This window comes from Phaseolus vulgaris, chromosome 5 (assembly GCF_000499845.2).
Source record: "Phaseolus vulgaris cultivar G19833 chromosome 5, P. vulgaris v2.0, whole genome shotgun sequence".
Lineage (NCBI taxonomy): Eukaryota > Viridiplantae > Streptophyta > Magnoliopsida > Fabales > Fabaceae > Phaseolus > Phaseolus vulgaris.
In genome coordinates this window covers 24,650,287-24,663,505 of record NC_023755.2, presented here as the reverse complement: position 1 = coordinate 24,663,505, position 13,219 = coordinate 24,650,287, and the positions used below count along the sequence as shown (strand labels likewise).

The following is a 13,219-nucleotide window of genomic DNA, read 5'->3' as shown; positions in this document are numbered from 1 at the left end:
CTGCTAGGGCGCCCTTTTGTCCTTCTTTGCAGGATTACACAGGTAACCAGTGGGAAGGAGTCCCTAGCTGACGGTTGAGGTCGCGCACGAAGACGTCCCAGGTCAACCGGACTGAACATTTGGCGCCCACCGTGGGGCCGATATAAAACATCAGTCCCATCACAAGTTTGAGGAGATTTTTTGAGTTACAGTAACGTTAGAAGAGGTTTGAGAAAACAGAGAAGGATGGCCACCACGAGACGAGGTAATGCACGCGCTACGGGTGAGGAGATGTCCATGCAGCGAGTCCTGGAGATAATGCGAGGGCTGCAGGACGATATGGCGGAATCGAAGTTGGAACAGGAGCGCATGCAGGCGGACCTCGAAGCCTCGCATGCGAGGAACAAAGAGCTCCAGCGGGTGAATGAAGAGCTGCGCCAGGGTTTGAGGAACATCCCGGGGCAACGTGAACCAGATGAGATGGAACGTCCCACCCCGCCGAGGGAGTTCACCACTCCCTTCTCGCAGGAAATCTTAGACGCAGCGATCCCCAACACGTTCGCGGGGCCTAAGGTGATTTTCACCGGAATGGAGGATCCTGAGGCGCACCTCACTGCGTTCCACACGCAGATGGTGTTAGTAGCAGGTTCAGACGCTGCAAGATGCAAGCTCTTCTTGAGCACCTTAACTGGGATGGCGATGGATTGGTTTGTTAGCCTTCCTAACGGCCATATCACCTCCTTCCGGCAGTTGTCACAGCTGTTCAGAGAGCAATACCAAGCGAACAACGCCCCGCCGCCGGTTTCCTATGACATATTTGACGTGAAGCAATACCAAGGTGAGAGTTTGAAAGAATACATCAACCGCTTCGGGGCCCAAGTGGTGAAAACCGGTACTTCGGAAGAGCCCATGATTGTGTATGCCTTCAGAAAGGGCATGAGTCCCAGCCCCTTTTGCAAGTCCATTATACGCAATCGCCCAAGGACTTTCGCCGAAATACGGCGTCGCGCGGTGGAGCACATCACTTCCGAGGGAGAAGTGTGTGAAAAACGCAGCAGCGTCGTGCCCTCACGCCCAAGGGTACAAACGCAGAGTCAGCCCGTTAGGGTCAACGAGACCACGACGGGAAGTAAAAAACCAGAGGGGAGACGCCCCTACGAGACCAGAAACCCCCAACCCCGGCCCCGGGGCCCAGCAGGGGGCGATCGTCCTGTCAGGGAGAGGGCCAGACCAGCGAGGTACAACTTCGCGGTGGAGTTGAAGGACCTTATAGCCGTGCCTAATATAGCTGAGAGGTTGAGGCGACCGGCGAAGAAGGACAAGGTGTTAGGGCCACGAAAAGATTCTTGGTGTGAGTTCCACGAAGCTTTTGGTCATCACATCGACAACTGCCTGTCGTTGGGGTATCAGTTAGAAGAACTTGTGAGAAGCGGTTTCCTGAAGGATTATGTTACGGAACCCGCCGAGACACCCACCCTGCCGGCGCCCACAGAAGAACAGGCGCATGAGATGCCCGTGCTCGGCGAGGTCCATACCATCGCCAGAGGATTCTCTGAGGGCGGACCCACCGCCTCCCAAAGGAAGAAGTACGCGAGGGGGGTTAACTCAGTTGAAGAGAATATCTCGGGTGAGCCATGGGAGTCAGACCTCGTGTTCACAAGGGGGGATCTCCGAGACGTTGTGCCCCACGACAACGACCCCGTAGTCATCTTAGTCGTCACAGCGGGTCGTAAGGTACACAGAGTCCTTGTCGACCAAGGGAGCTCTGCAGACGTCATGTTTTTGTCGACGTTCAACAAGTTGCGTTTGTCCCTTGATCTTCTAAGGCCCTACACAGGCTGCCTATATGGGTTCGCAGACAACCAAGTGGAGGTCCGAGGCTACTTGGAATTAAGGACGACATTCACAGATGGAGAAGCCTCGCGCACTGAAAGCATACGATACTTGGTCGTAAACGCCCATTCCGCCTACAACATCTTGTTAGGGAGACCGGCGCTGAATAGGCAAAACGCAGTATCCTCCACGCGTCATATGAAGATGAAGCTACCCGACCTCAGCGGCAAGGTAATAGTTATCAAGTCAAATCAGAAGGAAGCGCGGAAGTGCTATGAAAACAGCCTAAAATCGAGGAAAAGCATGTTCATGGTGTTTGAGCATCCGCCAAGTGTCGACGTGACAATGATAGAGGCGACGCCCTCCGGGTCAACGCCTGTGGAGGCCACGCCCGTGAGGGCGATGCCCGAAGAAGACACCCTCATGGGGGAGGATCCCGACCACACGGCGCCAGCGGTAGAGGCGACGCCCATTCAGGATAATAGCAGGGACCAACAAGCGACTAACGTGGTGGATAGGAACATTGGCGGCAAGACGTTTAAACTAGGGCGTCTGCTGAGCCAAGAAGAGCAGGAGGCGGTGGCAGAGGTGATCTCACGCCATTTGGACGCCTTCGCGTGGTCTGCCTCGGACATGCCCGGCATCGACCCCGATTTCTTATGTCATCACCTCAGCATGGACGCCACGGTTCGCCCCGTGCGCCAAAGGAGGAGAAAATTCCATGAGGAGAGGCAGCTGGTGGTACGCGAAGAAACGCAGAAGCTGCTGAAGGCTGGCCACGTCAGGGAAATCCAATACCCCGAGTGGCTAGCCAACGTCGTTCTAGTAAAGAAGGCGAATGGGAAGTGGAGGATGTGCGTGGACTTCACTGACCTAAACAAGGCGTGCCCGAAGGATTCGTACCCGCTGCCCAGCATTGACGCGTTGGTAGATAGCGTCTCCGGCTGCAAGGTGCTAAGTTTCCTGGATGCGTTCTCGGGGTACAACCAAATTAAAATGCACCCGAGGGATGAAAGCAAAACCGCATTCATGACGGAAACTAGCAGTTACTGTTACAAGGTGATGCCCTTCGTCTTGACGAATGCGGTCGCCACATACCAAAGGATAATGGACAAGGTCCTGGCGCGCATGCTAGGGAGGAATGTGTACGCCTACGTGGATGACATGGTGGTGGCGTCGCAGGATAGGGCACAGCACATGGCGGACCTGGAGGAATTGTTCGTCACAATATCCAAGTACCGCTTCAAGCTAAACCCCGAGAAGTGTGTTTTCGGGGTAGAGGCCGGTAAGTTCTTGGGTTTCATGCTCACAGAAAGGGGGATAGAGGCGAACCCCGATAAGTGCGCGATGATCATCGCCATGCGAAGCCCAACGTCAGTAAAGGAAGTGCAGCAGCTGACAGGGCGGATTGCGGCGCTCTCAAGGTTTGTTTCCGCCGGGGGAGAGAAGGGGCACCCGTATTTCCAGTGCCTCAAGAGAAATAGTCGCTTTGCATGGACTGACGAATGCGAAGCGACTTTCATTAAGTTAAAGGAGTACTTGGCGACGCCACCGGTCCTCTGCAAACCAGTAACAGGTGTGCCCCTCCGGCTATATTTCACGGTAACGGAGCGGGCTATCAGCTCTGTGTTAATCCAAGAGTAGGACCAAAGTCAAAAGCCCATCTATTTCGTGAGCAAGGCGTTACAAGGCGCTGAGACAATATACCAGGCGCTGGAGAAGGCAGCGTTAGCAGTGGTGTTCTCAGTCAGGAGGCTCCGTCATTACTTCCACAGCTTTACGGTGATAGTGATGACCAACCTCCCTATACAGAAGGTGCTGCAAAAGCCTAACGTGGCGGGAAGGATGGTGCGCTGGGCAGTGGAACTTTCAGAATTCGATATCCAGTATGAGCCTAGAGGGTCCATCAAAGGGCAGGTATACGCAGATTTCGTGGCAGAACTCTCGCCCGGAGGCGAACAGGAGGTGGAGGCAGGCTCACAGTGGTCGCTCTCAGTGGATGGCTCTTCCAACCAACAAGGAAATGGTGCGGGAATAGTCTTGGAAGGACCAGACGGTGTACTGATCGAGCAGGCCCTGCGCTTCGCTTTCAAAGCCAGTAATAATCAGGCTGAGTATGAAGCCCTGATTGCAGGAATGCTCTTAGCCAAGGAAATGGGCGCGCGGAACCTATTAGTGAAGAGTGACTCCCAACTGGTTACGGGGCAAGTGTTGGGTGAGTTCCAGGGAAAAGACCCGCAGATGGCGGCATATTTAAGGTACGTCGAATCGCTAAAGGGAGCCTTTAGTGCTCTTGAGCTGGTGCATGTCCCAAGGGAGCAGAATGCCAGAGCCGACCTGCTCGCCAAGCTGGCCAGCTCAGGCAAGGGGGGCAGGCAGAAGACTGTAATCCAAGAGACGCTTAAGGTTCCGAGGAAATTCATAGAGGATAACAGGGTGGATGTCCTCCATATAAGCACCACGAGAGGAAGGCCAAGGAGTCATCGCTCCTTGACTCAAGATACGTTGAAGGCGCCTCACATTACCGTATACACGGACACGCCCGAAGGAGGGAGGCGAGCGCAGATACATGTTTTAGCCGAAGGAGACACCTGGATGACGCCATACTGGAGGTACCTAGCGGATGGGGTTCTCCCAGTGGAGCCTGAAGAAGGTAAGAAGGTTAAGAGAAATGCTGCAAGGTACACCATGGTAGACGGAGTGTTATTTAGGCACGGTTTCACTCACCCTATCTTAACATGCGTAAGCGGCGACGAGTATACCAGAATAATGGCGGAGCTCCACGAAGGCATTTGTGGGAGCCATGTAGGCGGAAGGTCCTTAGCTTCTAAGGTAGTGCGCGCGGGTTTTTATTGGCCAACAGTAAAGGAAGATTGCGTGCGACACGCCCAGCGTTGTAAGCAATGCCAAAAACACGCAGAGTGGCACAAGGAGCTGCGATCAATATACAGCCCATGGCCTTTCCATACCTGGGGGATCGACATCCTAGGTCCGTTTCCGCTGGCGATAAGGCAGATGAAGTACCTGATCGTTGCCATAGAGTACTTCACCAAGTGGATAGAGGCGGAGCCCGTGGCCCAGATCACTGCGCACAAAGTCCAACACTTTGTGTGGAAGAATATTGTGTGCCGTTTCGGCGTACCTAAGCGGCTGATATCCGATAACGGAACCCAGTTCGCCAGTCAGCAGTTGAGAAACCTGTGTGCTGAGGTAGGCATCAAGCACGTGTTCGCATCAGTTGAACACCCCCAAACTAATGGGCAGGTAGAGTAAGCAAACATAGTCTTGCTGAGGGGGCTAAAGAGAAGGCTAGAAAAGGCCAAAGGAGCGTGGGCGGAGGAAGTGCCAAGGATCGTGCTGGCATACCACACCACGCCCCAATCGTCCACCATGGAGACGTCTTTCAGCTTAGTGTATGGGTCGGACACAATGATCCCAGTTGAGATTCACGAAAGCTCACCACGTTTCCAAAATTTTGTGGCGGAAGAATCCAACGAAGAAAGGAGGGTGAACCTGGACCTACTGGACGAAGCCAGGGAGGAGGCCAGAATAAAGGCCGAAGCCGTAAAGAGAAGGGTAGAGCGACAATATAGCTCTAAGGTAAAGCCACGACAGTTCCAGATTGGCGACCTAGTTGTGAGGAAGGCTCATCCATACGAGCTGGAGAATAAGCTGTCTCCCAAGTGGACCGGACCCTTCAGAATTACCGAAGCTAAGGGCAACGGTTCTTACAACCTAGAGACATTGAATGGGGGTCCCATCCCACGCAGTTGGAATGCAGCCAGCTTAAAATTTTATTTTAGTTGACTTATGTAAGCAGCCATGTAACAATTTAGTTGAAGGGGACACTCTTTTTCCCTCTCGGGGGTTTTTTAACGAGGTCACCCAAATAAAAAAGGAAAAGAAGTTTGAGGAAAAACCTTTGTCTTGGTTTTGGTCTTTATCTTTTTCCCTTTCAAAGTAATGACAGGCATCGGCAAGCATACGCATCACCAAGAAAGAAGGCGTCGCCAAGAAAGAAGGCGCCGCCAAAGGGGAGCGTCGCCAGTCGCCAAGAAAGAAGGCGTCGCCAAGAAAGAAGGCGCCGCCAAGAAAGGTGGCAGAGGAAAAACGCGCAGTGTATGAAGCGTGTGCAAAGGTAAACAGCGTTAAAGAAATCAAGCATGGCACAATGAAGTCAAATTTACATGTATGATCGAAAGGAACGGGAGCAAGGTGAATAGGGCAGACATCACAGGCCCAGTGCTCATACAGGAAAAGAAAAAATACAAACGAACTACTCTTCAGTGGCCTTCAGACCTCGGCAGGGAGGAGGACGACGCTTCAGTCTCAGCCCTCAACGCCTGGGTGAGCTGTGACCTCCGCTGGGGGTCTATCTTCGAACCTGCACCAAGGGAAACAAGAACAGTGAGGACACCATGAGTTAGACCACGTAGAGATCTAATGAACGTAAGAAGCAGAAGTTTCTGAGATAGCCACTCGTACATATGTACTTCTCTAGGAATCCGGCGTTGAACTCCAAACTGATCAGGGTGGCGGAGTCAAAACCCCCGCCTCAGCCAGGATCCGGCACGCAATTTGGTCGTTCGGGCTTAGTTTCTTGAAGGGTTTGGACTTGAGGGCTCGTGCCTCCCTCACCCAGTACAGCGGGAACCCATCCATGGCGGAAGGCACGATATCAGAACAGCAGATCTTGAAGAACCTACCCTTCCACCCCGTGAAGGAGCTTTGGAAGGGAGTCAGCAGAACCCTACCAGGAACGTTGCTGAGGGTCACCCAGAGGTTGTTCCTTTGACGCTTCACCTCGAAAAAGTGAAGAAAGATCTCAACCGAGGGCGCACACCCCAAAAACCCGAACAGTACGTCAAAGGCCTTAACAAAGGCCCAGCTGTTGGGGTACAGTTGGGCTGGTGCAGCGTTTATCTCCGTCAGAAGTTCCCTCTTGAACCTGGAGAAGGGCAGACGTACGCCAACGATTTGGAACACCACCTGATAGAAGTAAAAGAAAGGAATCCCGTTGTTGGCGCGTTCGTCCCCACACACCGGCTCCCCCAGGGTGCAAGGGAGCACGGTGATGTCATCGTCATGCCTCCTCGCGAAAGCACGGTGATTATAAGAGCACGACTCTCCTTTGTGTTTCCTGATGGCCAGGGTGGAAAGAAGGCAGGAGCACTCATCCAGAAGCTCGCTTGAAGCCCAGGGATACAGATATTTATGGTTAACCCTGGGGAAAGGAATGTGAGAAGACATGACGGAACAGTGGCGGAAAGAGAGTTGTAGGGTCGAAAGAAGATGGTTCACTGGAAAGGCGGGGTAATACGTTGGTCAGAAAGGACACCAGAGTGGCTCTTTGAGAGGAGGAAGATGGCGTAAGAATGTCGCGAAGGCACAGAGATGATGAAGGCAGTTTCAAGATTTTGAAGAATTAAATATTACGGTTAGAGCGCCAAACGACGTGAATGGGTAAACCATGCAACTAAGCCACGTGACAGAAAATGAGAGGATGGTCCTGGCACCACTGGTTAACAATCACAAAACGTCGTATCGACAGAATGCTCAGGGGTACGACACGTCGTCGAGAATGGATCAGAGACTCAGGAGGTGTCAGAACCTAATCAAGTGGGGGAACGTCCCGTCAGCCATACGAAGAGTGCCACGTGGACGGCAGGGGCGAGACCCAGGGTCCCTCGCCACCCCGGGCGTCGACCTGAGCCAAAGGCAAAACTGACGTCGAAGTAAAGTCAACGGTTTAGCCGCCCCGAACGTCGCCAGTGGAAGGTGCAGAGGGCGTTGCCACCATGAGACATCGAGGGCGTCGCCCATACAAGAGGGCGTCGCCTTGAGGGGTGGCGTCGCCAAGAGAGAGGGCGTTACCAAGAGAAAGCGTAGCCAAAGTAGAAGGTATTACCATTGTCGTCAATATAAGTATCAACAGCTTCACATCCCCGATACCCATAGGTAGGAAAGACTGTGGAGGGAGACGAAATCGAAGGAGTCAAAGCTAATCACTAGCGGCGTCGCCTCCCCGATACCCGCAGGTAGGAAAGACTGCGGAGGGAGGCGAGATCGCCAAAGGCTGGGTGAATTGCTGGCAGGGCCGTTCCCCGATACCCATGGGGAGGAAAGACCGTGGAGGGAACGACCCCTGGTGGGCTTTGAGCTTTTCTAGCGACTGGCGTTTTTAGACACCCTGAGGACGATACGACGCTACGGTAGCAGGCCTCTCCTCAGGCGTGGGTGCCAGGCACCGAGAATCAGGGGATAGGCCGCTTAGGAGTTGGAGACACCCCACGGACGATACGGCGCCGTTAGGCAAGCCTCTCCGTGGGTGTGGGCATTGGTCTCAGGCGTGGGCGCCAGGCACCGAGAATCAGGGGACAGGCCGCTTAGGAGTTGGAGACACCCCACGGACGATACGGCGCCGTTAGGCAAGCCTCTCCGTGGGTGTGGGCATTGGTGTGTGGCCTTATCCCGAACATTTGGGGCCTGGAGTATGCCTTTATTTTTGCGTTACAATAACGGCAAAGCCACTGACGCCTTCACGAAGCAGAGGCCTCATAGATACGAAGGCGGAACGAACCACGTGGCACGCGATTAAGCGTGGCCCAAAAAGTGTTGTTTTCCCGTTTCAGAGGATGTCCAATCAGCCATTAAGGACACCCCAAGGGTTCAGAGAGTGTCACGTCAATGTCTTCAAGGTTGCCACGTCAGAAAGAATGACACATCACCAGGTGCCACGTAGATGGCGTGGGCGAGGCCTCAGTCTTTTCGCTGAAGACAATTCATCAGCTTAAGACTGGGGGGCTTGTGTACCGTCCCGTACTCGGGCGTTGACGAAGTCAAGGTCAAAGTCAGCGTCGAGGTCAAAGTCAACGTAAGGCGTCGCCCAGGTGGGGTGACGCCAAGGACAGGCGTCGCCAAGAGGAAGCGTCGCCAAGAGGAAGCATCGCCGAGATAAGGCGTCGCCTAGAAGGGCGTCGCCAAGATAAGGCGTCGCCTAGCAGGGTGTCGCCAAGGTGGAATGACTCAAGAGCAAGGTGACCGCAGCGCCACTCCTCGACACCCATGGGTAGGAAAGACCATGGAGGGGGCGACGCCGTGGAAAGGCCTCTAACCCCTGATAACCAGGGAATAGTGATAAAGAGAAGGAAAAGGTGGCTTCAAGGCCATAGTGACAGCACCAGTGTAGGGCAGCCCGACTCGTGAAGTACCCCTGCCGCCCTAGAGACGCCTTTGGGACAGATACGACTCAAGGGGAGGGTCACGCCCAAGGTAGCCAGGTGCAGGGTACGAGAGGAAGGCAGATACGCTCTCAAAGTGAGTGACTAGATGATTGGGGCATGAGTTGGCACCCAAAAAGTCACCCCTTGCGCAGTAGCACTCCCAGGCAGGAGGACTCACACGTAGAAACGTCCCCAGATGGGGTCATGGCGTTGTGAGGCCCTCCACGTGTACGACAGCCAGGTCAGAATAGAAACACCCTTCAGTCAGGTACCAGGTAATTAAAGTCATTCAATACAATTTCTGTTTCGAGCGTTTCAGGTACTATAAAGGCTCCCAAGCGTTTCAACGTCTTAAATGCGCTACGTTTTCTAATTAGACGCGTTAATTGAGCGCGTTACGTTTTGTGATTAAAAGCGCTTTAAGGCGCTTTGAATGCTTGGGCAGTTTAAATAGCACGGAGAATGTTGGAAACAGGGTTGGAACTTTTGGCAAATTTCCCAGAAACTCTCTAGTTTCTTGCTCGAGCCTTGAGGTTAGGCACAAGGGACTAGGGAAAGATTTTTGCTAGAAGGAGAAATAGACACTAAACACAGTTTCTTTTAACCACCTTCAGAGTGCCATACGCGGTGCTCCGATACGGAGGTGCATAGTTTTTGGTGTTTCTTGCTGGCTGACTTGAGCGTCGGAGTGCAAACGGCCGCTAGGGCGCCCTTTGGTCCTTCTTTGCAGGATTACACAGGTATCCAGTGGGAAGGAGTCCCTAGCTGACGGTTGAGGTCGCGCACGAAGACGTCCCAGGTCAACCGGACGGAACACTAACTTATTATTATTATTTTAATAATTTTTAGTGTGAGTTAAAGGTCTCCATTATGGACACAATGTTTGACATTTATTTTTGTGTCCAACTTGAGTAGACTTCACCCTTGCTAGTGGCTTCTTTTTTATAGCCCTCACTTTTTATTGGAAGCTAAAATGGATTTTTCTTGTAGTGTCTACAGCAGACCAACCTTCTTCTCTCATGCCAACGCCAGGAAGTCTAACACCATTACCGAACCTTCTTCAACCGACCTTCTTGTTCGACGATCCATTCGCACATCAATCCCACCTTCCTGGCTTCAAGACTACGTAACAGAATCCCAAGCCAATCATTCGACCACTACCCAAGACCGACCTAATGGAACCAGGTATCCTATGTATCATTTTATTTTTTTACCGACCAGGTCATCGGGTGTGATGACGTGTCTTGCACGTGCCTAGGTGGGGGCGAGCTCAGTGGAACACGTAGGCAAGAAAAGATGGATGGTTTAGAGGTGAGCGTGGTCGCCGGTTCATGGAACTGGCGTTCTGCGATGAACATGCCTGGTTGTCGCCGGGTTAGCTCGTCATCAACGTATTTGGCGATTGCCGATCGTGTAGCTCGACGTCGCCGCAGGAAGCACGTCGCCAGATCTTCCGACAAGCTCAGATTGAAGCTGGTGAAGGCCCAGAGTTGTAAGTTCAAGTGTACAACTCCAGTGAGGCGATTGTTGCGCCAGCATGGGGCGTGAAGGGTGTTTGGGTTGAGGGGACAGCTCGCCTATCAGCGACGGGATTCCCAGAGTGGACATTCGTTGATGGCAAGGTTTCCTCAGCTAGAACACACATGGCGCAGCGGTAAGGAGGGTGCTATTAGAGACAAGCGATATCACAGAGATGGTGCACTTTGCTGCACTCGATACTCGCCTTGTCGGGTGGTGCTCTAGAGCATGTCACGTGTTAGTTTACTCCTTGAGTTGAGGACTTAGCCGCGCGACTTGCTACTATGCAAAAGTGGCGTTCAAGTTGCCCCAGCCCAGATGACGACACGTGTAGGGTTTGATGCTCTCAGTTACTCCAACCCAGGTGATGACACGTGTAGGGCTAGGAGAAATAAAGAAGTGACGCTCGAGTTATCCTAGCTCAGATGATGACACGTGTAGGGCTGGGTGCTACCTGCCATCCCAGCCCAGATGGCGACACGTGCAGGGCTGGATGCGGGCCACACGTCCAAAAGCATAACGGCTTGGAGAGAGAAAAAACCTAGCTGTACCGCCCCGTATCCGGGCGTTGACAAAGTCAAGGTCAAAGTCAATGTCGAGGTCAAAGTCAACATAAGGCGTCGCCAGGTGAGGCGACGCCAAGTGCAAGCATCGCCCAGGCGGGGCGTCGCCAAGGTAAAATGTCACAAAAGCAAGGCAATCGCAGTGTTGCTCCCCGATACCCATGGGTAGGAAAGACCATGGAGGGGGTGACGCCGTGGGAAGACCTCAAACCCCGATAACCCAGGGTAGCATTAAAGAGAAGAGAAAGGTGGCTTCAAGGCCATAGTAATAGTGCCAGTGGAGAGCAATCTGACTCGTGATGTGCCCATGGCGCCCCAGAGAAGCCCTTGGGATAGTTACGACTCGTGAGAAGGGTCACGCCCAGGGGTAGCCAGGTCTGGGGTACGAGAGGAAGGTAGATACGCTCTCAAAGCGAGTGACTAGAGGCTTGGGGGGATGAGTTGGCACCCAAAAAGTCACCCCTTGCGCAGATGCACTCCTAGGTAGGAGGACTCACACGGGAAAATACCCCCAAGTGGGGTCACGGTGCTTTGAGGCCCTCCACGTGTAATACCAGCCAAGTCAAAACAGAAACATCAATGTTTCGGGTACAAGGTAATTAAAGTTATTTAAGTTAAAGTTTATGTTTCGAGCGTTTAAGGTACTTGAAATGCCTCGAGCGGTTTTGATGTGATTCCACTAGCCATATGGAGAATGATTCTTGACATTCTTAGGAATCACCTAGAGCTGGACATTAATGAGGCATTTTTCTTAGAGTTGGATCATTGTTCTAAGACAAGAACTCACCAAAAAACTAGTACCAAATCCCAAACTCATTTGGATGTTCCACATATTGTCAAATTGAACCAAAAGAGATGGAGGAAAGGCAAAAACACTAATTAACAACACAAAACAGTAAGGAACCGAATCAAATTGTTGGAATTGAAGAAGAAAAGATGAAAAACAGCCAAGAACACAAATGAACCATAGCTACACAAAACAAGTTGAAATTGCCGAACCAAAACAACTAGAAAACAAGCTAAGACAAGGAAATTAACAAGAGAAGAAAGGAAGGAGAAGAGAATGCTCATGAAGATGGAAGAATGGTTGGATGATCACGCCACTATAAGTATGGATGCTCCTAGATGAGTGTGCAAGCCGCCACTTGAGGAAACCATGATCCTTCAAGATAAGACTAGAGAAGAAGGCTCAAAAGCTCTCCAAATGCTCACTCCAATTTTGAGTATAGTTTCTTTAGATTAATTCCAATCTGCATTTTACAAAGGAAGCACCTCTATTTATAGCCTAAGGTGCTGAAAAATAGGTGGAAAATTTCAAATAAACTCATTTGAAATTCCCACCAAAAACAAGTCACATGGGAGGTGTGACCTTTTTCTACTATGACACCTCCCAAAAACTACACCTACACCACTCTCCTAAGTCACATGGGTAATGTGACTTTATTTTACATTTTCACACTCCTTTATTTAATAACCACACCTCCTAAAACTATACAAGAGTATTTCAAAGCTTGGCCTTGCCCCTCATGGGATGGACTTGGGCTCTTTGGGCTTTGGCCTTCTTGGGCTTGGGCTTGGGCTTTGGGCTTGGGCCTCATCTTTATTTTATGTCTTCTTTTAATTTTGAGAAGACTAGAAGGAAGAACTTCAAATGTGAGGGTGGATGTCCTCTTCCTCCATTAATAAAAGCCTCCTTTATTTGATTCTCATCAGGTTTGTACCGCCCTGGTGGTCGGGTGTGATGACGTGGCACCTGCTACAGTATAGGCGTGTTTGCAAGGCGCCAGGTTGGCAAGAGGGAAGGAAGTCGGGGGGCTCGTGTAGTCGCCGGTTGTTGAGTTGGCGTGTTCCGATTTCCAGCTTACCAGAATCGGCGATCGCCAGGTTAAAGATGAAGTCGCCAGATGTAGATTCAGGCGACCTAGTCATTGGAGATCGCCAGAGCGAGCACATCGCCGAAGATGAAGGAGAAGCAGATTATGAAGGCGGCCGGCGAGACCACAGGGAAGGTGTATGAAGGCCCCTAACTCGCCAGTTCCAGTAGAGATCGCACTCCCAAGTTAGCTATGCACTGGGCAGTACCATGCATAAGTAACTTAGCCA

The 13,219-nt window shown here is 52.0% G+C and overlaps 1 protein-coding gene across 1 annotated transcript; it reads left to right on the top strand.

Annotated features, from left to right (window-relative positions):
• The first annotated feature begins 318 nt into the window (after positions 1-318).
• LOC137834176 (uncharacterized) lies at positions 319-7,005 on the top strand. The gene is made up of 4 exons (XM_068642239.1): positions 319-2,871; positions 3,457-3,729; positions 3,886-5,076; positions 6,460-7,005. Exons 1-4 carry the CDS (start codon positions 319-321, stop codon positions 7,003-7,005), a joined length of 4,563 nt encoding a protein of 1,520 aa, XP_068498340.1.
• The last annotated feature ends 6,214 nt before the right edge of the window (positions 7,006-13,219 follow it).